This window comes from Callorhinchus milii, unplaced genomic scaffold (assembly GCF_018977255.1).
Source record: "Callorhinchus milii isolate IMCB2004 unplaced genomic scaffold, IMCB_Cmil_1.0 Scaffold2, whole genome shotgun sequence".
NCBI lineage: Eukaryota > Metazoa > Chordata > Chondrichthyes > Chimaeriformes > Callorhinchidae > Callorhinchus > Callorhinchus milii.
In genome coordinates this window covers 21,970,971-21,998,614 of record NW_024704743.1, presented here as the reverse complement: position 1 = coordinate 21,998,614, position 27,644 = coordinate 21,970,971, and the positions used below count along the sequence as shown (strand labels likewise).

Here is a 27,644-nt window from a genome sequence, read left to right as displayed (position 1 = left end):
GACAGAGAGAGACAGAGACACAGAGAGACAGACAGAGTCACAGAGAGAGAGACACACAGACAGACAGACACAGAGAGACAGACGAGTCACAGAGAGAGAGACACACAGAAACAGACAGACACAGAGAGACAGACAGAGTCACAGAGAGACAGACAGACAGAGACACAGAGAGACAGACAGACAGAGACACAGAGAGAGACACACACACAGAGACAGACGGACACAGAGAGACAGACAGAGTCACAGAGAGACAGACAGACACAGAGAGACAGAGTCACAGAGAGACAGAGAGAGAGACACAGACAGACAGAGACACAGAGAGACAGAGTCACAGAGAGACAGAGAGAGACACAGACAGACAGAGACACAGAGAGACAGAGACACAGACAGACAGAGACACAGAGAGACAGAGTCACAGAGAGACAGAGAGAGACACAGACAGACAGAGACAGGGAGAGACAGGGTCACAGAGAGAGAGAGACAGAGTCACAGAGAGATAGAGAGAGAGAGAGAGACAGACAGACAGAGTCACAGAGAGGCAGAGAGACACACAGACAGACAGACAGACAGACAGAGGCTGTGCAGCCAGGCAGCCCTGCAGAGAAAGAGAGAGAGAGAGCAGTAGAGCCGCAGTGAGTGAGTCTCTGCTCCACACATCAGTTAAGTCACTCAACCTGCAAAAAGCCACCAGTGTAACCAGCACCAGCACTCTGCAGGTTTTTCTGCTGCTTTTATTTTATTCTCTTTCCTCTCTCCTTTCCCCCCCTCTCTCTCTCTATATCTTCCTCTTTCTTTCTCCTCGCTCTTTCGCACACACACACCACACACAGATGTGCAACACCACATCCCCCAGACACACACACAGATGTGCAACCACACCATCCCACAGACACACACACACACACAGATGTGCAACCACCACCACCCCCACAGACACACACAGACACACAGAAATGTGCAACCACCATCACCCCCACACACACACACACAGACACACATACACAAATGTGCAACCACCACCACCCCCACAGACACACACACACACACACACACAGATGTGCAACCACCACCACCCCCACAGACAGACACACACACAGATGTGCAACCACCACCACCCCCACAGACAGACACAGATGTGCAACCACCCCCACAGACACACACAGATGTGCAACCACCCCCACAGACACACACAGATGTGCAACCACCCCCACAGACACACACACAGATGTGCAACCACCACCACCCCCACAGACACACACACACAGATGTGCAACCACCACCACCCCCACAGACACACACAGATGTGCAACCACCACCACCCCCACAGACACACACAGATGTGCAACCACCCCCACAGACACACACACAGACACACACAGATGTGCAACCACCCCCACAGACACACACACAGACACACACAGATGTGCAACCACCACCACCCCACAGACACCCCCACAGACACACACAGATGTGCAACCACCACCACCCCCACAGACACACACAGACACACACACACAGACACACACACACACAGCCCCAAAGCTGACTGTAGTCGTGGCAGTGGCTGATCTGCTCTGGAAACAACAGGCAGCACACAGCCCGGTCGAGGTGTTTCCAGGGAGAAGGGAAGGGGATTAAATCCCGGAAAAGCAGCTGATGGGTTTGCCCCTCACCTCTGGTGAGATGAAATCGCGGAACAATTAATATTTAAGTGGCCGCCGTTTCAGGGAGTTCTTGGCCAAACGCTGAGGGGCAACTGGTGCCCTGCGCAGGGCAAGGCGAGGCAAGGCAGGGCAAGGGCAAGGCAGGGCTAAGGGCAAGGCAGGGCAAGGGCAAGGGCAAGGCAGGGCAATGCAGGGCAAGGGGAATGCAGGGCAAGGGCAAAGCAATGCAGGGCAAGGGCAATGCAGGGCAAGGGCAATGCAGGGCAAGGGGAATGCAGGGCAAGGGCAAAGCAATGCAGGGCAAGGGCAATGCAGGGCTAAGGGCAAGGGGAATGCAGGGCAAGGGGAATGCAGGCAAGGGCAAAGCAATGCAGGGCAAGGGCAAGGCAATGCAGGGCAAGGGCAATGCAGGGCAAGGGCAATGCAGGGCAAGGGGAATGCAGGGCAAGGGCAAAGCAATGCAGGGCAAGGGCAATGCAGGGCAAGGGCAATGCAGGGCAAGGGCAATGCAGGGCAAGGGCAATGCAGGGCAAGGCGTGGGGAGGGGGGTGAGGGCTGGGTCTCCAGCCTCAGGTTGCTCTTACCTGGGCTTCTCTCTCTTGAGTGGCAGCTGCTCTGTGCACCCACAGCAGCTCAAGGCACTTCCCCAACCTCCTCCCTCCTCCAGCGCCCTCTGCCACCCCCACTGTGTCCTGGACAGCCTGGCAGGTCCCTGCAAGGGCCGGTCCCTGCAAGGGCCGGTCCTCTTCCCGACGTGAAAGGCGCTCTATAAATGCAATCTTGTTGTTGTTGTGTTGTTGTTTTCAGGTGATCCTTTGCTGGGTTACAGTTCTATAGGCACCAGCTACCTTCCTGCATCTCCAGTAGTGCTCATTCTTTATGAGTGAGCCTTGAGAGCGAGAGTGATTGTTGTCAATCCAGACCAATCTTGTGATAAGGCTGACCCTAAAATTACCTGACATCTTGTGACCATGCTCAGGTTCCAGTAGGGGAAGAGAGTCAGTCAGAAGCATGAACTCTCCCAAGCCAGGGACTCTGAGACCAGTCATAATAACCCAAAGCAACAACAACAACCTGCATTTACATAGCAGCCTTCACATGGTATTGCATCTCGGAGTAGTTCTTTTTGAGATCAAACTTGTGACATTCCTGAGATTCTATATTAAATGCACTCTATCAAATGCAAGGTTTAGTGCTACGGCAGTTGGTACTTTTACCCAGTGGGCCGTTAGAGCATCATCTGACTTCGGTTTTTAAATACCTGTTTTCCATTCTTTGTCATTTGACTGCCAGCTGCTCTCGAGATCTCAGTTCAGTCACTATACTTTAAAATAAATCCTGTGAAACGCTTTGTGACAACCTCCCGACATGAAAGGCATGATATCAAATGCAAGGATTATTATAATTATTTAAACTCTCAGGAGTAGCTTTATTCCTGTAAAGTAATTACAATAGTTACTTTACTTTCAAAGAATTCTGTACCAAAACTTAAAAACATTTCTGGCCTCTATTTATTATTTGTCAGCTGAGCTCAGTTGGTAGCAATCTTGTCTCTGTGTCAGAAAGATGTTGCAACTATTTACAAATATACAGTCATTACATTTGACAGCAATTATATGTGAAGTGCTTTGAGATGTTTCAGTGTTCTAACCACTATATCAAATGCAACAATTATTTGGGCGATTATTTATGGTATGAAAACATTTCCATCCCTATATATTTTTTACAAGTTCAAATTTATTATATTTTTAGGACAAACTAGTTTTAGGAAATAAAGTGGGAACTCTTTCCAGTACCAAAGGTATATCTATGATAATCGTAGATATCTGTTGGAACTCTGCTCTAAATTTAGAGTTCCTGGGGTTGGATGATGTACTTCCTGCTTGATATATTGGATATATTTAGAATTAGCTTGATGCTGTGATGGGAGGATGTAGGGCAGGTCCCTGCAGCGCAGGTCCCTGCAGGGCATTACGCCGTTGTCTGAAGAAAGACCTCAGACGAATTGCTAAGGCCAGTGGAGGTAAGTGCAGCAATTTTTTTTACTAGGTTACTGTTTTGAATTATATATACTTTCAAACTAGTGATCCCCTGCCTTATTGGACTCCAGTTATCCGGAATTCCGACCTGGTTGGACGAGGCCCAAAACCAAAAACATTAATTTTATTCTGTGGGCCCAACTCCTAGCGCGGATCAATGGTGCACTGAGTAGCCTCTGTCTGTGCTGACATTCATAGTGGCCAGTGATAGCCACTATGACTGACTCAGATTGTTTGAATCCAGCGAGCAGAAAATAGCTTATTCGCTATCTTCTTAGTCGAAAATTGATCTGATAACTCGTTCTGTAATATGGCATCTTGCATTACAAAGGCCTCCAGCCCGATGCTGTGATTGGTAGCGGAGGTTGGGTGCCTATGCTCAGATGCGTTGCAGGGGCTAAGCCGTGGCCTCCTACGCTGTCTTACATCTTATCGTGTGACAGGATAGGGCCAAAAGCCACGGAGCAGCTGGGAGGACCTTTATCAAACTCGCTACTCCGGATAACTTATTGCTCAGCTCTTTACCCTTGGAGTGACAAGCTATCGAGTTTAATGTCCAATATTAATGTCATTCAATTTTGAAAGGTTGGCATTCGGAATCAGCTGGAATTTTCCTAGTGATTCTGACGTCCTCCCGACATGAAAGGCGCTATACAAATGTAATTTTGTTGAAGTGTTAAAAGTACGTAAATCAGAAAAGGGTGTCTTGGACTGAGAAACCTATTCTGATGATTTTTACCTGTTTTTGTTTATAGCAACTATCTGTTCAACACTTGCAAACTTGGAAGGAGATGAGAGTTTTGATCCCTCTTTAGTGGGCCAAGCTGAGGAGGTGGTTCAAGAAAGGATATGCGATGATGAACTGATACTTGTTAAAAAGTAAGAAAAACATGTACAACTTACTGAACTCCCATTTATTTGCTGCCCTGCTAATATCTGTGGCATGAGCAGTTGTACGCTTGGGATAGAGAATATTCAGCCTTGTGTGACTGAAGACCTTGCTGATGTCTTCTCAGTAATGCATTAGCTGAACATAAAAAATTATCTCCAATGTATACAGTGTAGTATCTTGTAATGCTACTGTTAGTGTTGCAGAATTGAAAAAGATGTTGGGATTGTAATGGTGTTGAATTTTTTTTATATTGACTGCACAGATGCAGATTAAATTTGTTGTGCATATAAATATAATCTAAGCAGTTTCCTGATGAAAGTAGAACTGTCACATCTATTCCTGGTTTAAGTCGGCAATGAATATTGTTTTGCATAACAGTATATAAGCAATAGGTATTGTTCATTCAGGAGCAGTGCACACAAAGTTTGTGATTGAAAAAGGGATCTAGATTCTGATTTCTAAAAGTGAGGTATAAATTGATGCTGACATTTTAAAATGAGTTTAACCCAACCCTCACAAGTACTATTGTTGTAAAGTTTAATTTGTATTTTTCAGTACAAAGGCCCGTACTTCTGCATCAATCATTCTGCGAGGAGCAAATGATTTCATGTGTGATGAGATGGAGCGCTCCCTACATGATGCACTCTGTGTTGTGAAGAGAGTGCTTGAGTCCAAGTCTTTAGTTCCAGGAGGTGGGGCTGTGGAAGCTGCACTCTCCATCTACCTGGAAAACTATGCAACTAGTTTGGTATGGGTTTAATTGTATTTCAAGATTATTGGGGGAGGGCACTTTTACCGTATGCTTTGAGCTGATTAACCAGGGATTACTGTCCCTATTAATTTGCAGTATTAAAAATTATTTTAAGAAAATAAGTTAAAAGTACTTCATGTATTTAACTGTTGGTTGTCTTTTTGTTTAGGGATCACGTGAACAACTTGCCACTGCAGAATTTTCCCGGGCCATGTTGGTTATTCCTAAGACTCTGGCAGTGAATGAATGCTGCTCAGGATTCTACAGACCTTGTTGCAAAGTTGCGTGCCTTCCACAACGAAGCTCAGGTCAATCCTGATCGCAAAACTTTGAAATGGTAAAACTTTTGTTGTACTGTGGTCTGCAAAAGATTGTGACTTGAGACCCATTGTTGTTTGAATCAGCGATGAAACTAAATTTGAACATTGTTGCAATTCATGAGCAATCATTGATTTTTGGTGACCTGGTGCCCCAGATAGCAGTAAAGTGAAAAATGGATTTTCTCCATCTTGTTAAAGTAACTTTTATGGCTGAGTTGTCGGAATTCAATCGGAAATTATGAATGTTTTACTAATATTGTAGTGACTGGCTATTAAAACAGTGTTAATCAAATTCACATTTTGTTTGTGCAGGATTGGTCTTGATTTATTGAATGGGAAGCCAAGGGACAACAAACAAGCTGGTGTCTTTGAGCCTACTATGGTTAAAGTCAAGAGTCTGAAGTTTGCAACAGAAGCTGCTATAACCATCCTGCGAATTGATGATCTCATCAAACTTTACCCAGATGAAAAGCAAGACAAAGGAAAGAGTTACCAAGATGCAGTTCAAAGTGGAGAGCTTAATAATAATAATAATAATAATAATAATCCTTGCATTTGGTATAGCGCTTTTCACGTCGGGAGGACGTCCCAAAGCGCTTCACAGAACACACTGTAAAGTGAATTGACTGTACATTTGTGGGGGAACGCGGCAGCCAATTGCGCACAGCAATGTCCCACAAACAGTCATAGATTGAAAATGACTAATTTTTATTATTGTTTTTGGTTTTGGAGGGATTATTATTAGGCTCTGTGTGGAGTAAGGAAACTTGCCCAAGGTTTCGCCCTCTGCCTGGAATTGAACTCAGGTCTCTCGCTTGCAAAGCGAGTGCTCTAACCACTGAGCTACAGGACTCCACAGCTTAATGGCTGAAGCACCTGAGTTCTAATATCAGCTATTATAATTCATGTTTAACTCTTGGCATCCATCAGGTGCTTCTTGTACTTCTGTTCTAGATTGAGCAGCTTGTCATACTTGTCTGAAATTCAGTGCCACTTGTTTAGTGCTCTGTTTAATTTACTATGCTTGTTTAGTGCTATTTGGCACAAACCGGATTTAAAAGACCTCTTACTTTGTTACCTATAGTCAACTCTTTCAAGTTATTTGTGCAAAATTATTTCCTGTACATTGACACTTGTGCTTCAAGCTCCTTCAGAAATAAAATGTGACAGTTGTCAAGTGATCAGCCCATCTATGTAGGGAGCTGTTAAGAGACCACCTTAATTTCATGAATAAACGTTGATGTTGTGCTTCTGGTCTTTTCAAATCTAATTAATTGTGTATGTTATTTCATTGTGGACATGATTTCTCCCTCACACAAATTCACTGGGGAAAACATTCATTAAAAATACTACTGGGGAAGGATGTAATAAGGCACTATATCAAATACAAGGATGATTATTATCTCCCCAAATAAGTAACCTCTCTGATTCTTGGTTGCTGATCTTACCATGGGGAATGATAAAATGCTCAAAAGTATTAGGGCAGCATTTGTAAATCAATTAAAGCAAAATTAAAATACAATGAATGTTCCCCTGCTTTCTCACATGTATTCAACCATCTTGCCCTTCTCTAAATACTGGCACTTGATGTAATTTGAGAGTCAGGTTACAAGATTCAGCAATGGTACATTGAGCAGTTTATTTCATAAAGAAAAAAATGGTCAATCTGAATTGAGAGATAATAGGAAGGAGTTTATGGATTTTAACAAAAGTATGGATTCCACATACACAATATTACTATGATTTCAAACTTCAGTACTTTTAATCAAATATTTAAAAGTTACACTAATTTTCAGAACCATTTTATGTGGACTGAAGTTTTGAATAGTTTTAAAACCTACCTACTTTACACATTCATTATAAAAACAAAATGCACCTACATTTCATTGGAATCAGGCTGTAACCTCTAAAATAAAAGCTCAATTTTATCCAGTCAGTAGCTTAGCTGCAGAGTATCTTCAGTTCTTGTAGTAAAATTTAGGTGTATTTTATTGCCTTTCAACACACATAGCTATTCCCATTCCACCTCCTATACACAAAGAAGCAATGCCACGCTTTTTTCCTGTTCTCTCCAGTGCGTAGAGAAGCGTAACCAGAATGCGGCACCCAGACATTCCCAGAGGGTGACCTAAAGCAATAGCACCACCTTGGATGTTTACCTAGAAAGACAAACACAAAAAATGCATTTTTTTTAAAAAAGAGGGAAAACCTTTTCCCTAATTTTCTCCTTACTCCACTGGCCTGCTTCAGGTCCCCTGCCTATCCTACCATCAGCAGTCAGGCTTTCAGCCTATCTGCTCTCACTTTGTGGAACTCCAACGAGAGCCCTATCACCTCAACTCTCCCTTACCTCCTTCAAGGTCCTCAAAACCTTCCTCTGACCGGTCATCTTCCTGGCCCCCCATCCCTCCCGAATCCAACCCCAGCTTGGATGCAAACCCTCGACTGCAGTGGCTTGGGACATCCTCCCGACATGAAAGGCGCTTTATAAATGCAATTTGTTGTTTTATTACATCCCACATTGACCCATTGGGTGAATCAGGAAGTAAAAGGATCAATTGCATTTAGTTGTAGTGCCAATTTTTATATCTACATTTCTCACCTTCTCTGGGTTTATACCCAGTTCCTTGACAACAGCTACAGACTGTGATGCAAAAGCTTCATTGATTTCGAAGAGATCAACTTCATCCAGCGTCCAGCCGGCTTTTTCTACCTAGAATAAATAGTAAATCTAAGTCATTACCCTCGAATCTGAAGACGAGGGAATGCACTGCGGGTGAATCATTGGTTGAAAAGAAAACAATCTGCTTGACCCTACTTCAGGGGGGACAAAATTTGACCGCTCCTCAGTCAATGATATCAGCCATGTGAGGAGTGACCGAGCAGACCTTTTCCAAATGGGAAAGGGAGATACCTGGAGTTGAGCCATGACCCCAGTCTCGTCTCCTGCAGGTGCTTAAAAAACAATAGCAGAGTCCTGGGGGCAGAATAGCTGCCAATTCTCTCACTTGCAGGATAGCCCATTCCCAAAACAGGACACACCATATAAAAGTAGAGTTGTGCTAATAAATCAACATGTCTGAGTCTGGTTAAGGCTCACGTTCTCAGCTGCATCGAGAGGACGAGAAAAGTAATTCGGGAAACGTTCTGTAGCTTCAAACCTTTATACAAATATGTGCATGGCCAAGAGACCGTAGCTATGCATAATGATGGCTATCAAGTAACATGCTACTTTACATTTACGTCCGTTCTATGAGCTTGCACAGCTTTGGTTCACACATTCACACCCTCCAAGGTGGTTTTAGGATAACACACACCTTCCTGGCTTCTGTTAGGCCAGTCATCACAGTGTAAAAGTACTGCCCTCGGGTGACTTTGCTTATCTGTCACCACAGAGGATAATTTTAAAGATATATTGTTGCTCTAAAAAGGTTAAAAGCTTGAGCTTCCAAGGAATTCAACCACAGAATCTTTTGGTCTTAAGTTGGCTGAGCCATGTAGGATGCCTGGGTCTCCACCAAGAATAGTATGTTTCTATTCGCGAGGATGTTTAAAGTGCTTCACAACTATGAAGTGTGTAGTGACTGTGTATTTTGTAGGAGCATCTTTAGTCAACAGTCATGTTCCCTTTACAGTTCAGAACAGAATTAACCTCCTCCATATTTTGAACTTCAGAAAGGATTCAGGTTTGTTCCAGTAAATTTGTTCACATTTTTCCAATCATCGATGAGCACCTCCACAGCTGAGGTAGTTAATACACGACTGTGTCTTGGAGGCTGGGAACAGGCACTTTGGATTGCAATCTGAGCTCAAACACATTTTGCCCATTATTTCAGTATCTAATTTTAAGAAATGGTTACAATACATGATTAAATAGAAACAAAAAGAACATTTTCTATTCAAATGACGCCCCCCATTTTTAATCAGAACAATACTATCTTATAAATTTATCAAACCCTGCATATAGATTGCTCCATTCCCAAGCTGCTCTCTTTGAGCACTTGGTTGACAAAGGCACTGCCTGGCGTTGAACTGAGACTTGGAAGACCCAGATTTGTGCCAGGTTACCTGGTCTCAGCTTGGCAGCAGATGGGATGTTACAATTAGTTTGTATAAGTAGGAGGAAAAATACAGCCAGTGTTCCCACTTCTTATCACATTCAATGGTCCTGGCTGGAAGGTGCTTGTGTGTGGACAGGAAGAGACTTGTCTGTGATATTCCATCTCCTCTCATGGTCAAACAGCCCAGTGACCCTTTACCACTCGGATTCACACATGAAGTACGGCCACTTTAATGAGATACTGGAGGGCAGCTGGTAGCCTTAGAACTAAACACCACAGATCCTCAGAGAGGTTAGAAAACAGAGGGAAATGCAATTAATTTCCAGTTCTTAAATGCAAACCTTGTATTTATTCAGTGACAGTTCTTACCTGTTACACCCACGTGGTAGTTATAAAAGGCGTCCATTAGGCCATCACACAGAATGGTATCCTGAAGGAACATATCTCCTACTTTGACCCCAACTCGCATTGGAACCACATGTGGAGCCTGTGATTAAAAGAAGCAGGTTTTAGCTAAGTGTACTTGCTGTGTACTGGGACTCCACATGCAACAAGATCTGGCTGGAGAAAAGGAAGAACTTGCATTTGTATAATGCCTTATTTTGTGGACCACTGGCACCAGTATCGGTGAAAGAGGGAGCTCTTCCATCAGGATGTCATTGAACATATTCAAGACTGAGATTGATTTTGAAAAACTAAAGGGATTAAGGGATATGAGGATAGGGCGGGTAACTGGAATTAGGTTAGAAGATCAGCCATGGTCTTATTAAATGGCGGGGCAGGCTTGAGGGGCCGAATAGCCTACTCCTGCTCCTATTTCTTATGTTTTTAATGTTGACAAGACAAAGGCTTCCCTGCTTGGCTCCCGTCAGCATCTCCGCACTTCAGGCATTGGCTCACGTCAGCTCACGGAGACAGTACAGAATATCAAATCAACCATTTATTCAAACCTCATCTTCAACCTTTCATCTGTGGGGTCTGATCAAGTTGATGTTCTTCCATCTTCACAACACTGACTGCCAACTTCAGCCACAGCCCCCCTTTCCCCACCCCCAGCCACCCTTAACAGCATCTTTTGCCCTATTATTATGATTATTATTTATTATTATTATTTCTCAAATCCCTCAACCTATCTCCCCGGCAGGGGCTGGTGGGGGGGGGGGCAGGGGCAGGGAGGGGGGGTAGGGGGCTGCAGGGAAGGGGAAGGGGCTGGGGGGGCAGGGGGCGCAGGGGGGGGGCAGGGGGTGCAGGGCGTGGTCAGGGGCTGGGGGTGGGCAGGTGCAAGGGGGGGGGCAGGGGGCTGGGGGGGGCAGGGGGCTGGGGGGGGCAGGGGGCTGGGGGGGGCAGGGGGTGCAGGAGGGGGCAGGGGCCTGGGGGGGGGGGGGGGGGGGGGGGGGGGGGGGGGGGGGGGGGGCGCTGTGGTGATGGTAATAGTGATGGTGAAGGCACAAACAGCTTCAATTATCCTTCAGCTGTTTGCAGGAAATCCGCCTCCAGAGCAGCGCCTCCACACACACACACACCCCCAGTGTCCGGGGGTCCCCCCCAGTGTCCGGGGGTCCCCCCCCAGTGTCCGGGGGTCCCCCCCAGTGTCCGGGGTTCCCCCCCAGTGTCCGATGTTCGCCGCCCCCAGTGTCCGGGGGTCACCCCCAGTGCCCGGGGGTCCCCCCCCAGTGTCCGGTGGTCCCACCCCCAGTGCTCGGGGGTCCCCCCCCAGTGTCCGGGGGTCCCCCCCAGTGTCCGGGGGTCCCCTCCCCGCTGTACGGCTGTGGTGCTGCTCGCTCTGTGTTACCTATTGGGGTTCTCGCTGCGGACAGGAGGCGGGGGGGGGGGGGGGGGGGGCACCAGGCAATCCGCCCCGCCCCGCCCGCCCTCCCTGCCAGTCACCCCACCCCTGGGCCGGTCCCTGCAAGGAAAAAATTTCCCCACCACTCTCGCCCCCCACCCCCCATCCCGCTCGGCTGCTTTGGAGTCATCTGAACTTCTTCCCCTCTTGGCTTCCTCCCACAATGACCTATCCTCCTCGGTCACTGTTCTCCACAGCTCCCTCTCCTCCACTTTCGATTCCCCTACTCCCCTCTCTTCCCGAACCATCTCCTATTCAGATAAGTCACCATGGTACACCAGCCACCTCCACTTCTTGAAGACAAGTGCATGCCGCTGAGAGCACCGGGCTTAACTCAAACTTAATGATCCATCAGCAGATCTGGCTGGAACTTTTCAAATCCTACCACCTCGCTCTCGCCCCCTCTAATTCATCTTTCTACTCCAAGACAATCTTGGAGGCTAAGGGCAACCCCAGGCTCCTCGTCTCCATCACCAACCAGCTCATCCGTCCACCCTCTCATGCCTCACCCATCCTCACCTCAATGCCAACTGTGAGGCGATGTTGGACTTCCTCAAATCCAAGGTTGATGGGATCCACCCAGCTGCCTTTGCCCTTCCTTCTGCTACCCCCATCCACATCTCCCCCTCCCGCCCCGGCCCCTACCCATCCCTCCCTCCACACCTTTGAACCTGTCTCCCACTCCTCTCTCATCGCCACTATAACCACCATGAAACCGACCACCTGCTCCCTCGACCCCATCCCTACCCCTCTCCTTCCCTCCCAGCTACATCTTCTTGCCCCTCTACTCACAGACATCATAAGCCTCTCCCTGTCCACTGGTACTGTTCCCACCCCATTCAAAACCGTCGTCATGACTCCTATCCTCAAAAACCATCCCTGGACCCATCTGTGTTCTCAAACTACCGCCCCAAACTCCTTTTCCTCTTCAGTATCCAGGAATGAGTTGTTGCTTCCCAGCTTCTATCCGTCCTCTCCCGCCACTCTATTCACGAGCCACTCAAATTAGTTTTCTATGCAGCCCACAGCACAGAAACAGCCCTGGTCAAAGTGACAAATAACATTCTGTCCATCTGCGTCCAAGGCTCCTTCTGCCCCCTCGTCCTTCTTGATCTCTCTGCTGCCTTCAACACCGTTGACCACTCTATCCTCATCCACCACCTCTCCTCTCACCTCAACCTTCATGGCTCTGTCCTTGACTGGTTCAGATCGTACCTCTCACACTGCCTCCACTTCATCTCCACAAACGGTTTCGCCTCTAGCCCCTGCACCGTCTCGTGCGAGGTTTCTCAGGGCTCTGTCCTTGGTCCCCTCCTCTTCAATATCCATATGCTCCCTCTTGGTGACATCATCCACAGACATGGGATCAATTTCCACATTTATGCAGATGACACCCAACTCTACCTCTCTGCCTCCACCCTTGACTCCAGGACCACTGCTTTCCTGACAGAATGTCTGGATGAGAGCTAACTTTCTTCAGTTGAATGTCTCCTGATTGGCACCTCAGGCTCTGACAGCATCACCATCCATGGTTGCACATTCCACCTTACTAAGCCAGGCCGGAACTTTGATGTCTTGTTTGACCCTCAACTATCCTTTCTACCCCACATCTGTGCCATGACCCCCTCTGCCTTCCCCCACCTCCGCAACATCGGCCAACTTCATCACTGTCTCACACTGTCTAACTCCTTGCTTGTCGGCCTCTAACTCTGCAGCCTGTGTCCGCTCCTGCATTAAGCTCCGTGACCCTATCATCCCCGACTCCACTGGCTTCCCATCACACAGAGGATACAGTTCAAGATCCTGGTCCTCACCTTCAAAGCCATCCATGGTCTTGCTCCCCCTACCTCTGTGACTTCCTAACCCCCTACCATCCTGCCCGCTCCCTCTGTTTAGCGGGCTCTGGCCGCTTCACATCCCCCACCTCATGCGCCCCACCATTGGCGGGTGATTCTTCTGCTACTCTGGAACTCCACCCCGCAATCCCTCCACCTTGCCAAATCCCTTGCCTCCTTCAAGACACATCTCAAGACCCTCCTCTTCGACCTTGCTTTCAATCACCATGCTTCGCCCCCGCCCTCCATCCTCCCCAATCCCGACCTCCAGCTCGGGTCCGAAACTCTGACTGTCCAACGCCTTGGAGTGTCCTCCTGACGTGAAAGGCACTATACAAATGTAATTTTGTTGTTGTTGTTACCTCCAAAATCCTGGACTACCCTACAACAACAACAAAAACAAAATTACATGTATAGAGTGCCTTTCATGTTGGGAGGACGTCCCAAGGTGCTGGGCAGTCAGGGGTCAGGACCTGAGCATGGGGTGAGGGAAGGCAGAGAGGTGGGAGGGCGACCGAAGGCACGTTTGAAGAGGAGGGTCTTGAGACCGGCCTGAAGGAGGCAAGGGAGGAAGCGAGGTGAAGGAACCGTGGGATGGTGTTCTAGAGTGTGGGGGCAGAGAGGCTTAAAACCCGGCCACCGATGGTAGGGCAGGTCGGGTGGGAGACATGGAGCAGGCCAGAACCTGCTGAGCGGAGGAGCGGGCAGGTTGGTAGGGAGTCAGCAGGTCAGAGAGGTAGGAGGGGGCAAGGCCATGGATGGCCTTGAAAGTGAGGTCAAGGATCTTGAACTCGATCCTCTGAGGGATGGGGAGCCAGTGGAGTCGAGCGAGGGTGGGAGTGATGGGGTCATGGAGCCTGGTGCGTGAGAGTACACGCATTTTGGATGATCTGCAGCTTGTGAAGGGAAGAGTTGGGAAGGCCGATGAGGAGGGAGTTCCCATAATCGAGCCTTGATGTGATGAATGCATGGATAAGGATTTAGACAGCCTGAGGGGTGAGGCAGTGGCGGAGTCTGGCAATGTTGCAGAGGTGGTGGTAGGCAGTGGATGTGGGGGAGAAAGGACAGTTCACGGTCAAACAAGACACCCAGGTTCCTGATTGTCATAGTGAGGTTACCCTAGAACTTCATCCTTCTCACTTTAACTTCTGTGGGAAAGCTTTTTGACAAGTAGAAAGAAAAAAAATATATAGATTCAAGGACCATTGCAATTGCAAGTCCTTGCAAGGGCCGGTCCTTGCAAGGGCCGGTCCCTGCAAGCTGCCTGTTGTTGACTATTCTTCCAACATTCGCTACCCAGGTTCGTACATGAATAATGACCACTTTATGAGTGTAGGTGAGAGAATTGGAGAAGAAAAGTTGCCATAGAAATAAAAATGAGCAACCCAGTTGTTCTAATTTCTCTAATTTAAAATCTGTAATTTAATGAAACACAGGAGATAAATCCTTTTCTCTCTCTCTCCTTCCCAAATGGAGTTCTAATGCTGTGAGTGCTCCATCTAGTGTATTATTCAAGAATTTAGCACAAGGTTGCTTTCAAAGAAGATAAAATACAATAGTTGAGGTTCACATGTTAGTCCCACCTTGAAGCTGTAAGATAAACGCAAAATGTGCAATTAGCAAACAGAGGTGGTGAGCACTTACTGTTTGATTTACCAGCTCAAACATTTACACTTTTCTTTTTGTCAAGAAATCCCGATTTTAATCATATCCTGATCTATACAATGAATTTGCATTCAGGAAAATCTTCATTTTAAGCTTCTAACTGAGTCACCCCAATGACTTAATGAGTTTAACTAGTGAGTACCTGAGTAGTGCAAACTAACAATCGACCAAAACTCGACCATTATATTAAAATTTAAGATGTGCAGAATTTTGAACACATTTTAAATTCAGTATTGGAAGCTAGTTTTTCACAAGATTTAAGTCAGAATATTAGGATTTTCCAAAATTCGGGACATTCTTAAGTTGCAGGACAATGGTCCTTGAATCTATATATTTTTTTCCTTTCTACTTGTCAAAAAGCTTTCCCACAGAAGTTAAAGTGAGAAGGATGAAGTCCTAGGGTAACCTCACTATGACAATCAGGAACCTGGGTGTCTTGTTTGACCGTGAACTGTCCTTTCTCCCCCACATCCACTGCCTACCACCACCTCTGCAACATTGCCAGACTCCGCCACTGCCTCACCCCTCAGGCTGTCTAAATCCTTATCCATGCATTCATCACATCAAGGCTCGATTATGGGAACTCCCTCCTCATCGGCCTTCCCAACTCTTCCCTTCACAAGCTGCAGATCATCCAAAATGCGTGTACTCTCACGCACCAGGCTCCATGACCCCATCACTCCCACCCTCGCTCGACTCCACTGGCTCCCCATCCCTCAGAGGATCGAGTTCAAGATCCTTGACCTCACTTTCAAGGCCATCCATGGCCTTGCCCCCTCCTACCTCTCTGACCTGCTGACTCCCTACCAACCTGCCCACTCCTCCGCTCAGCAGGTTCTGGCCTGCTCCATGTCTCCCACCCGACCTGCCCTACCATCGGTGGCCGGGTTTTAAGCCTCTCTGCCCCCACACTCTAGAACACCATCCCACGGTTCCTTCACCTCGCTTCCTCCCTTGCCTCCTTCAGGCCGGTCTCAAGACCTCCTCTTCAAACGTGCCTTCGGTCGCCCTCCCACCTCTCTGCCTTCCCTCACCCCATGCTCAGGTCCTGACCCCTGACTGCCCAGCACCTTGGGACGTCCTCCCAACATGAAAGGCACTCTATACATGTAATTTTGTTTTTGTTGTTGTTGTAGGGTAGTCCAGGATTTTGGAGGTAACAACAACAACAAAATTACATTTGTATAGTGCCTTTCACGTCAGGAGGACACTCCAAGGCGTTGGACAGTCAGAGTTTCGGACCCGAGCTGGAGGTCGGGATTGGGGAGGATGGAGGGCGGGGGCGAAGCATGGTGATTGAAAGCAAGGTCGAAGAGGAGGGTCTTGAGATGTGTCTTGAAGGAGGCAAGGGATTTGGCAAGGTGGAGGGATTGCGGGGTGGAGTTCCAGAGTAGCAGAAGAATCACCCGCCAATGGTGGGGCGCATGAGGTGGGGGATGTGAAGCCGGCCAGAGCCCGCTAAACAGAGGGAGCGGGCAGGATGGTAGGGGGTTAGGAAGTCACAGAGGTAGGGGGAGCAAGACCATGGATGGCTTTGAAGGTGAGGACCAGGATCTTGAACTGTATCCTCTGTGTGATGGGAAGCCAGTGGAGTCGGGGATGATAGGGTCACGGAGCTTAATGCAGGAGCGGACACAGGCTGCAGAGTTAGAGGCCGACAAGCAAGGAGTTAGACAGTGTGAGACAGTGATGAAGTTGGCCGATGTTGCGGAGGTGGGGGAAGGCAGAGAGGGTCATGGCACAGATGTGGGGTAGAAAGGATAGTTGAGGGTCAAACAAGACATCAAAGTTCCGGCCTGGCTTAGTAAGGTGGAATGTGCAACCATGGATGGTGATGCTGTCAGAGCCTGAGGTGCCAATCAGGAGACATTCAACTGAAGAAAGTTAGCTCTCATCCAGACATTCTGTCAGGAAAGCAGTGGTCCTGGAGTCAAGGGTGGAGGCAGAGAGGTAGAGTTGGGTGTCATCTGCATAAATGTGGAAATTGATCCCATGTCTGTGGATGATGTCACCAAGAGGGAGCATATGGATATTGAAGAGGAGGGGACCAAGGACAGAGCCCTGAGAAACCTCGCACGAGACGGTGCAGGGGCTAGAGGCGAAACCGTTTGTGGAGATGAAGTGGAGGCAGTGTGAGAGGTACGATCTGAACCAGTCAAGGACAGAGCCATGAAGGTTGAGGTGAGAGGAGAGGTGGTGGATGAGGATAGAGTGGTCAACGGTGTTGAAGGCAGCAGAGAGATCAAGAAGGACGAGGGGGCAGAAGGAGCCTTGGACGCAGATGGACAGAATGTTATTTGTCACTTTGACCAGGGCTGTTTCTGTGCTGTGGGCTGCATAGAAAACTAATTTGAGTGGCTCGTGAATAGAGTGGCGGGAGAGGACGGATAGAAGCTGGGAAGCAACAACTCATTCCTGGATACTGAAGAGGAAAAGGAGTTTGGGGCGGTAGTTTGAGAACACAGATGGGTCCAGGGATGGTTTTTGAGGATAGGAGTCATGACGACGGTTTTGAATGGGGTGGGAACAGTACCAGTGGACAGGGAGAGGCTTATGATGTCTGTGAGTAGAGGGGCAAGAAGATGTAGCTGGGAGGGAAGGAGAGGGGTAGGGATGGGGTCGAGGGAGCAGGTGGTCGGTTTCATGGTGGTTATAGTGGCGATGAGAGAGGAGTGGGAGACAGGTTCAAAGGTGTGGAGGGAGGGATGGGTAGGGGCCGGGGCGGGAGGGGGAGATGGGGATGGGGGTAGCAGAAGGAAGGGCAAAGGCAGCTGGGTGGATCCCATCAACCTTGGATTTCAGGAAGTCCAACATCGCCTCACAGTTGGCATTGAGGTGAGGATGGGTGAGGCATGAGAGGGTGGACGGATGAGCTGGTTGGTGATGGAGACGAGGAGCCTGGGGTTGCCCTTAGCCTCCAAGATTGTCTTGGAGTAGAAAGATGAATTAGAGGGGGCGAGAGCGAGGTGGTAGGATTTGAAAAGTTCCAGCCAGATCTGCTGATGGATCATTAAGTTTGATTTAAGCCCGGTGCTCTCAGCGGCATGCACTTGTCTTCAAGAAGTGGAGGTGGCTGGTGTACCATGGTGACTTATCTGAATAGGAGATGGTTCGGGAAGAGAGGGGAGTAGGGGAATCGAAAGTGGAGGAGAGGGAGCTGTGGAGAACAGTGACCGAGGAGGATAGGTCATTGTGGGAGGAAGCCAAGAGGGGAAGAAGTTCAGATGACTCCAAAGCAGCCGAGCGGGATGGGGGGTGGGGGGCGAGAGTGGTGGGGAAATTTTTTCGGCCCTTGCAGGGACCGGCCCAGGGGTGGGGTGACTGGCAGGGAGGGCGGGGCGGGGCGGATTGCCTGGTGCCCCCCCCCCCCCGCCTCCTGCACGCGGTGCAGCGCCGTGAGTCGGAGAGACGCTGTTGTGATCCTCTCCGCAGCGCGAACCCCAATAGGTAACACAGAGAGAGCAGCGCCACAGCCCGACAGCGGGGGGGACCCCCGGACACTGGGGGGGACCCCCGGACACTGGGGGGGACCCCCGGACACTGGGGGGACCCCCGGACACTGGGGACCCCCGGACACTGGGGGAGACCCCCGGACACTGGGGGGGACCCCCGGACACTGGGGGGGACCCCCGGACACTGGGGTGGACCCCCGGACACTGGGGGACCCCCGGACACTGGGGGTGTGTGTGTGTGTGGAGGCGCTGCTCTGGAGGCGGATTTCCTGCAAACAGCTGAAGGATAATTGAAGCTGTTTGTGCGGGACCTTCACCATCACTATTACCATCACCACAGCGCCCCCCCCCCCCCCCCCCCAGCCCCTGCCCCCCCCTGCACCCCCTGCCCCCCCCAGCCCCCTGCCCCCCCCAGCCCCCTGCCCCCCCACCCCAGCCCCCTGCCCCCCCCCAGCCCCCTGCCCCCCCCCAGCCCCCTGCCCCCCCCCCAGCCCCCTGCCCCCCCCCCAGCCCCCCCCCCCCTGCCCCCCCAGCCCCTGCCCCCCCCTGCACCCTGCCCACCCCCAGCCCCTGCCACCCCCTGCACCCCCTGCCCCCCCAGCCCCTGCCCCCCCCTGCCCCCCTGCCCCCCCAGCCCCTGCCCCCCCTGCAGCCCCTGCCCCCCCCGCCCCTGCCGCCCCCCCCACCCAGCCCCTGCCGGGGAGATAGGTTGAGGGATTGGGGAAATAATAATAATAAATAATAATAATAGGGCAAAAGGTGCTGTTAAGCGTGGCTGGGGGTGGGGAAAGGGGGGCTGTGGCTGAAGTTGGCAGTCAGTGTTGTGAAGATGGAAGAACGTCAACTTGATAAGACCCCAGATGAAAGGTTGAAGATGAGGTTTGAATAAATGGTTGATTCGATATTCTGTACTGTCTCCGTGAGCTGACGTGAGCCAATGCCTGAAGTGCGGAGATGCTGACGGGAGCCAAGCAGGAAAGCCTTTGTCTTGTCAACATTAAAAACATAAGAAATAGGAGCAGGAGTAGGCCATTCGGCCCCTCAAGCCTGCCCCGCCATTTAATAAGACCATGGCTGATCTTCTAACCTAATTCCAGTTACCCGCCCTATCCCCATATCCCTTAATCCCTTTAGTTTTTAAAAATCAATCTCAGTCTTGAATATGTTCAATGACATCCTGATGGAAGAGCTCCCTCTTTCACCAATACTGGTGCCAGTGGTCCACAAAATAAGGCATTATACAAATGCAAGTTCTTCCTTTTCTCCAGCCAGATCTTGTTGCATGTGGAGTCCCAGTACACAGCAAGTACACTTAGCTAAAACCTGCTTCTTTTAATCACAGGCTCCACATGTGGTTCCAATGCGAGTTGGGGTCAAAGTAGGAGACATGTCCCTTCAGGATACCATTCTGTGTGATGGCCTAATGGACGCCTTTTATAACTACCACATGGGTGTAACAGGTAAGAACTGTCACTGAATAAATACAAGGTTTGCATTTAAGTACTGGAAATTAATTGCATTTCCCTCTGTTTTCTAACCTCTCTGAGGATCTGTGGCGTTTAGTTCTAAGGCTACCAGCTGCCCTCCAGTATCTCATTAAAGTGGCCGTACTTCATGTGTGAATCCGAGTGGTAAAGGGTCACTGGGCTGTTTGACCATGAGAGGAGATGGAATATCACAGGCAAGTCTCTTCCTGTCCACACACAAGCACCTTCCAGCCAGGACCATTGAATGTGATAAGAAGTGGGAACACTGGCTGTATTTTTCCTCCTACTTATACAAACTAATTGTAACATCCCATCTGCTGCCAAGCTGACACCAGGTAACCTGGCACAAATCTGTGTCTTCCAAGTCTCAGTTCAACGCCAGGCAGTGCCTTTGTCAACCAAGTGCTCAAAGAGAGCAGCTTGGGAATGGAGCAATCTATATGCAGGGTTTGATAAATTTATAAGATAGTATTGTTCTGATTAAAAATGGGGGGCGTTATTTGAATAGAAAAAGTTCTTTTTGTTTCTATTTAATCATGTATTGTAACTATTTCTTAAAATTAGATACTGAAATAATGGGCACAATGTGTTTGAGCTCAGATTGCAATCCAAAGTGCCTGTTCCCAGCCTCCAAGACACAGTCGTGTATTAACTACCTCAGCTGTGGAGGTGCTCATCGATGATTGGAAAAATGTGAACAAATTTACTGGAACAAACCTGAATCCTTTCTGAAGTTCAAAATATGGAGGAGGTTAATTCTGTTCTGAACTGTAAAGGGAACATGACTGTTGACTAAAGATGCTCCTACAAAATACACAGTCACTACACACTTCATAGTTGTGAAGCACTTTAAACATCCTCGCGAATAGAAACATACTATTCTTGGTGGAGACCCAGGCATCCTACATGGCTCAGCCAACTTAAGACCAAAAGATTCTGTGGTTGAATTCCTTGGAAGCTCAAGCTTTTAACTTTTTAGAGCAACAATGTATCTTTAAAATTATCCTCTGTGGTGACAGATAAGCAAAGTCACCCGAGGGCAGTACTTTTACACTGTGATGACTGGCCTAAAACCACCTTGGAGGGTGTGAATGTGTGAACCAAAGCTGTGCAAGCTCATAGAACGGACGTAGATGTAAAGTAGCATGTTACTTGATAGCCATCATTATGTATAGCTACGGTCTCTTGGCCATGCACATATTTATATAAAGGTTTGAAGCTACAGAACGTTTCCCGAATTACTTTTCTCGTCCTCTCGATGCAGCTGAGAACGTGGCGATGCAGTGGCATGTGAGTCGAGAGGAGCAGGACAAGTTTGCTGTACAGTCCCAGAACCGAACTGAGGCAGCACAGAAAGCTGGCTATTTTGAAAAAGAAATTGTTCCTGTCTCCGTCCCTTCCAGGAGAGGTATGTGCTGTACTCCTAGGAGGAGAGATTTTGAGACTGACTGGTTCATCTGCACGAGCGCGTGTGAGTGCGTGTAGGAGAAGGTTTCAGAAAGTTGCATATTCTAAGCTTTTTCAAGCCTCAAAAACAAATGTCATAGAGGGGACCTCTATAGAGGTATATAAGATGCTGAATGAGATTGAGAAAGTAAACCTACAATAATATATTCAGATATACCAAGCCAGCAGAAAACAAGGTACAGGTTCAGAGTTGTAAAGGACATTATTTAGGACACACAACAAGAAGTGTTTCTTTACACGTTGCTGCAACTGCAGTAGATTACCAGGAGGGATGGCAGAAGCTAGGTTGCTGGACACTTTTTAAAAAAAAACTATGCGGTAATGAGAGATGATAGCATGGATATTCTGGAAGGCTCAGATTGAATAGGCCGAAAGGTTTTATTTATCCAAACCTCTTTTGTGATCTTATGTCATCCAGTCTGCCCTAAACCCTATGGGCTTGCAAGAGGTCTTCCAAACTATTTGGCACTCAACCAGACAGAGGCCAACATTATTCACTTCGACTAACATATGTGCCACACTTGTTTTTAAATGTATAACACTTATAATGAAATTAAAATTTTATTTGGTACTATTGTGTCGCCTCGAATTGCTACATTTTAATTAGGAGCCTTAATAATCTAACATCATCCTCTCTCTCTCTCTCTCTTCAGGGCCTATCGAGGTGTCAACCGATGAGTTTCCCCGTCACGGAAGCACCTTCGAAGCCATGTCTAAACTAAAGCCGGCTTTTGCAAAGGGCGTATCTGGCACTGTCACTGCTGCTAATGCTTCAGGTCAGCAGAAAGAATCACTTTTGTAATTTGCTTATAAAGTCGTTGAAAAGAAGGCAGTAACTTTACTGACAGCACACTCTGTTTGCTGTTCTGCAGGAATAAATGACGGGGCCGCAGCTGTGATTCTGATGAAGAAATCAGAAGCTGACAAGAAATGCCTGAAACCTTTGGCTCAGATTGTATCCTGGGCCGAGGCTGGTTTGGATCCTGCCATTATGGGAGTCGGGCCTATAGCAGCAATAAGGAAGGCCGTAAGTAATACAAGAATATTGTTAATACTTATACCTCTTCACAGCATAGAGCCTTAACCAGACTCAGACATGTTCATTTATTAGCACAACTCTACTTTTATATGGTGTTTCCTGTTTTGGGAATGGGCTATCCTGCAAGTGAGAGAATTGGCAGCTATTCTGCCCCCAGGACTCTGCTATTGTTTTTTAAGCACCTGCAGGAGACGAGACTGGGGTCATGGCTCAACTCCAGGTATCTCCCTTTCCCATTTGGAAAAGGTCTGCTCGGTCACTCCTCACATGGCTGATATCATTGACTGAGGAGCGGTCAAATTGTGTCCCCCTGAAGTAGGGTCAAGTAGATTGTTTTCTTTTCAACCAATGATTCACCCACTGTGCATTCCATCATCTTCAGATTCAAGGGTAATGACTTAGATTTACTATTTATTCTAGGTAGAAAAAGCCGGCTGGACGCTGGATGAAGTTGATCTCTTCGAAATCAATGAAGCTTTTGCATCACAGTCTGTAGCTGTTGTCAAGGAACTGGGTATAAACCCAGAGAAGGTGAGAAATGTAGATATAAAAATTGGCACTACAACTAAATGCAATTGATCCTTTTTACTTCCTGATTCACCCAATGGGTCAATGTGGGATGTAATAAAACAACAAATTGCATTTATAAAGCGCCTTTCATGTCGGGAGGATGTCCCAAGCCACTGCAGTCGAGGGTTTGCATCCAAGCTGGGGTTGGATTCGGGAGGGATGGGGGCCAGGAAGATGACCGGTCAGAGGAAGGTTTTGAGGACCTTGAAGGAGGTAAGGGAGAGTTGAGGTGATAGGGCTCTCGTTGGAGTTCCACAAAGTGAGAGCAGATAGGCTGAAAGCCTGACTGCTGATGGTAGGATAGGCAGGGGACCTGAAGCAGGCCAGTGGAGTAAGGAGAAAATTAGGGAAAAGGTTTTCCCTCTTTTTTAAAAAAATGCATTTTTTGTGTTTGTCTTTCTAGGTAAACATCCAAGGTGGTGCTATTGCTTTAGGTCACCCTCTGGGAATGTCTGGGTGCCGCATTCTGGTTACACTTCTCTACGCACTGGAGAGAACAGGAAAAAAGCGTGGCATTGCTTCTTTGTGTATAGGAGGTGGAATGGGAATAGCTATGTGTGTTGAAAGGCAATAAATTACACCTAAATTTTACTACAAGAACTGAAGATACTCTGCAGCTAAGCTACTGACTGGATAAAATTGAGCTTTTATTTTAGAGGTTACAGCCTGATTCCAATGAAATGTAGGTGCATTTTGTTTTTATAATGAATGTGTAAAGTAGGTAGGTTTTAAAACTATTCAAAACTTCAGTCCACATAAAATGGTTCTGAAAATTAGTGTAACTTTTAAATATTTGATTAAAAGTACTGAAGTTTGAAATCATAGTAATATTGTGTATGTGGAATCCATACTTTTGTTAAAATTCATAAACTCCTTCCTATTATCTCTCAATTCAGATTGACCATTTTTTTCTTTATGAAATAAATTGCTCAATGTACCATTGCTGAATCTTGTAAACTGACTCTCAAATTACATCAAGTGCCAGTATTTATAGAAGGGCAAGATGGTTGAATACATGTGAGAAAGCAGGGGAACATTCATTGTATTTTAATTTTGCTTTAATTGATTTACAAATGCTGCCCTAATACTTTTGAGCATTTTATCATTCCCCATGGTAAGATCAGCAACCAAGAATCAGAGAGGTTACTTATTTGGGGAGATAATAATCATCCTTGTATTTGATATAGTGCCTTATTACATCCTTCCCCAGTAGTATTTTTAATTAATGTTTTCCCCAGTGAATTTGTGTGAGGGAGAAATCATGTCCACAATGAAATAACATACACAATTAATTAGATTTGAAAAGACCAGAAGCACAACATCAACGTTTATTCATGAAATTAAGGTGGTCTCTTAACAGCTCCCTACATAGATGGGCTGATCACTTGACAACTGTCACATTTTATTTCTGAAGGAGCTTGAAGCACAACTGTCAATGTACAGGAAATAATTTTGCACAAATAACTTGAAAGAGTTGACTATAGGTAACAAAGTAAGAGGTCTTTTAAATCCGGTTTGTGCCAAATAGCACTAAACAAGCATAGTAAATTAAACAGAGCACTAAACAAGTGGCACTGAATTTCAGACAAGTATGACAAGCTGCTCAATCTAGAACAGAAGTACAAGAAGCACCTGATGGATGCCAAGAGTTAAACATAAATTATAATAGCTGATTTTAGAACTCAGGTGCTTCAGCCATTAAGCTCTCCACTTTGAACTGCATCTTGGTAACTCTTTCCTTTGTCTTGCTTTTCATCTGGGTAAAGTTTGATGAGATCATCAATTCGCAGGATGGTTATAGCAGCTTCTGTTGCAAACTTCAGACTCTTGACTTTAACCATAGTAGGCTCAAAGACACCAGCTTGTTTGTTGTCCCTTGGCTTCCCATTCAATAAATCAAGACCAATCCTGCACAAGCAAAATGTCAATTTGATTAACACTGTTTTAATAGCCAGTCACTACAATATTAGTAAAACATTCATAATTTCCGATTGAATTCTGACAACTCAGCCATAAAAGTTACTTTAACAAGATGGAGAAAATCAATTTTGCACTTTACTGCTATCTGGGGCACCAGGTCACCAAAAATCAATGATTGCTCATGAATTGCAACAATGTTCAAATTTAGTTTCATCGCTGATTCAGACAACAATGGGTCTCAAGTCACAATCTTTTGCAGACCACAGTACAATAAAATTTTTACCATTTCAAAGTTTTGCGATCAGGATTGACCTGAGCTTCGTTGTGGAATGCACGCAACTTTGCAACAAGGTCTGTAGAATCCTGAGCAGCATTCACTGCCAGAGTCTTAGGAATAACCAACATGGCCCGGGCAAATTCTGCAATGGCAAGTTGTTCACGTGATCCCTAAACAAAAAGACAACCAACAGTTAAATACATGAAGTACTTTTAACTTATTTTCTTAAAATAATTTTTAATACTGCAAATTAATAGGGACAGTAATCCCTGGTTAATCAGCTCAAAGCATACGGTAAAAGTGCCCTCCCCCAATAATCTTGAAATACAATTAAACCCATACCAAACTAGTTGCATAGTTTTCCAGGTAGATGGAGAGTGCAGCTTCCACAGCCCCACCTCCTGGAACTAAAGACTTGGACTCAAGCACTCTCTTCACAACACAGAGTGCATCATGTAGGGAGCGCTCCATCTCATCACACATGAAATCATTTGCTCCTCGCAGAATGATTGATGCAGAAGTACGGGCCTTTGTACTGAAAAATACAAATTAAACTTTACAACAATAGTACTTGTGAGGGTTGGGTGAAACTCATTTTAAAATGTCAGCATCAATTTATACCTCACTTTTAGAAATCAGAATCTAGATCCCTTTTTCAATCACAAACTTTGTGTGCACTGCTCCTGAATGAACAATACCTATTGCTTATATACTGTTATGCAAAACAATATTCATTGCCGACTTAAACCAGGAATAGATGTGACAGTTCTACTTTCATCAGGAAACTGCTTAGATTATATTTATATGCACAACAAATTTAATCTGCATCTGTGCAGTCAATATAAAAAAAATTCAACACAATTACAATCCCAACATCTTTTTCAATTCTGCAACATTAACAGTAGCATTACAAGATACTACACTGTATACATTGGAGATAATTTTTTATGTTCAGCTAATGCATTACTGAGAAGACATCAGCAAGGTCTTCAGTCACACAAGGCTGAATATTCTCTATCCCAAGCGTACAACTGCTCATGCCACAGATATTAGCAGGGCAGCAAATAAATGGGAGTTCAGTAAGTTGTACATGTTTTCCTTACTTTTTAACAAGTATCAGTTCATCATCGCATATCCTTTCTTGAACCACCTCCTCAGCTTGGCCCACTAAAGAGGGATCAAAACTCTCATCTCCTTCCAAGTTTGCAAGTGTTGAACAGATAGTTGCTATAAACAAAAACAGGTAAAAATCATCAGAATAGGTTTCTCAGTCCAAGACACCCTTTTCTGATTTACGTACTTTTAACACTTCAACAAAATTACATTTGTATAGCGCTTTTCATGTCGGGAGGACGTCAGAATCACTAGGAAAATTCCAGCTGATTCCGAATGCCACCCTTTCAAAATTGAATGACATTAATATTGGACATTAAACTCGATAGCTTGTCACTCCAAGGGTAAAGAGCTGAGCAATAAGTTATCCGGAGTAGCGAGTTTGATATAGGTCCTCCCAGCTGCTCCGTGGCTTTTGGCCCTATCCTGTCACACGATAAGATGTAAGACAGCGTAGGAGGCCACGGCTTAGCCCCTGCAACGCATCTGAGCATAGGCACCCAACCTCCGCTACCAATCACAGCATCGGGCTGGAGGCCTTTGTAATGCAAGATGCCATATTACAGAACGAGTTATCAGATCAATTTTCGACTAAGAAGATAGCGAATAAGCTATTTTCTGCTCGCTGGATTCAAACAATCTGAGTCAGTCATAGTGGCTATCACTAGCCACTATGAATGTCAGCACAGACAGAGGCTACTCAGTGCACCATTGATCCGCGCTAGGAGTTGGGCCCACAGAATAAAATTAATGTTTTTGGTTTTGGGCCTCGTCCAACCAGGTCGGAATTCCGGATAACTGGAGTCCAATAAGGCAGGGGATCACTAGTTTGAAAGTATATATAATTCACAACAGTAACCTAGTAAAAAAAATGCTGCACTTACCTCCACTGGCCTTAGCAATTCGTCTGAGGTCTTTCTTCAGACAACGGCGTAATGCCCTGCAGGGACCTGCCCTGCAGGGACCTGCCCTACATCCTCCCATCACAGCATCAAGATAATTCTAAATATATCCAATATATCAAGCAGGAAGTACATCATCCAACCCCAGGAACTCTAAATTTAGAGCAGAGTTCCAACAGATATCTACGATTATCATAGATGTACCTTTGGTTACTGGAAAGAGTTCCCACTTTATTTCCTAAAACTAGCTCGTCCTAAAAATATAACAAATTTGAACTTGTAAAAATATATAGGGATGGAAATGTTTTCATACCATAAATAATCGCCCAAATAATTCTTGCATT

The 27,644-nt window shown here is 46.7% G+C and overlaps 2 protein-coding genes, 1 long non-coding RNA gene and 1 pseudogene across 3 annotated transcripts; 2 read left to right on the top strand and 2 right to left on the bottom strand.

The window, feature by feature from the left end:
• The first annotated feature begins 3,558 nt into the window (after window positions 1-3,558).
• LOC121848119 lies at window positions 3,559-6,186 on the top strand (annotated as a pseudogene).
• Window positions 6,187-7,404: 1,218 nt separating this feature from the next.
• Window positions 7,405-8,407, bottom strand: LOC121848132. The gene is made up of 2 exons (XR_006084863.1): window positions 8,269-8,407; window positions 7,405-7,825 (listed from the first exon to the last, which is right to left on the bottom strand). It is a non-coding gene; the product is annotated as an uncharacterized LOC121848132 (long non-coding RNA).
• A 10,289-nt stretch (window positions 8,408-18,696) lies between these two features.
• On the top strand, window positions 18,697-24,030 carry LOC103174520 (acetyl-CoA acetyltransferase, cytosolic-like). The gene is made up of 7 exons (XM_042331831.1): window positions 18,697-18,714; window positions 19,868-19,985; window positions 21,277-21,420; window positions 22,133-22,255; window positions 22,352-22,506; window positions 22,939-23,049; window positions 23,492-24,030. Exons 2-7 carry the CDS (start codon window positions 19,886-19,888, stop codon window positions 23,660-23,662), a joined length of 804 nt encoding a protein of 267 aa, XP_042187765.1. The 5' UTR covers window positions 18,697-18,714; window positions 19,868-19,885; the 3' UTR covers window positions 23,663-24,030.
• A 372-nt stretch (window positions 24,031-24,402) lies between these two features.
• Window positions 24,403-27,413, bottom strand: LOC121848103 (T-complex protein 1 subunit alpha-like). The gene is made up of 5 exons (XM_042331832.1): window positions 27,283-27,413; window positions 26,389-26,512; window positions 25,628-25,820; window positions 25,292-25,455; window positions 24,403-24,996 (listed from the first exon to the last, which is right to left on the bottom strand). The coding sequence occupies exons 1-5, from the start codon at window positions 27,380-27,382 to the stop codon at window positions 24,780-24,782; spliced, it is 798 nt and encodes a 265-aa protein (XP_042187766.1). The 5' UTR covers window positions 27,383-27,413; the 3' UTR covers window positions 24,403-24,779.
• Window positions 27,414-27,644: the final 231 nt, after the last annotated feature.

Coding starts and splice junctions, on each gene's coding strand:
- LOC103174520 (XM_042331831.1), top strand. CDS start 19,886: ATGCGAGTTGGGGTCAAAGTAGGAGACATGTCCCTTCAGGATACCATT. Junction 22,256..22,351: donor CACTGCTGCTAATGCTTCAG/GTCAGCAGAAAG, acceptor GCTGTTCTGCAG/GAATAAATGACGGGGCCGCA. Junction 22,507..22,938: donor TAGCAGCAATAAGGAAGGCC/GTAAGTAATACA, acceptor TATTTATTCTAG/GTAGAAAAAGCCGGCTGGAC.
- LOC121848103 (XM_042331832.1), bottom strand. CDS start 27,382: ATGGGAGGATGTAGGGCAGGTCCCTGCAGGGCAGGTCCCTGCAGGGCA. Junction 25,821..26,388: donor GAACTGATACTTGTTAAAAA/GTAAGGAAAACA, acceptor TGTATTTTTCAG/TACAAAGGCCCGTACTTCTG. Junction 24,997..25,291: donor GATCGCAAAACTTTGAAATG/GTAAAAATTTTA, acceptor TTGCTTGTGCAG/GATTGGTCTTGATTTATTGA.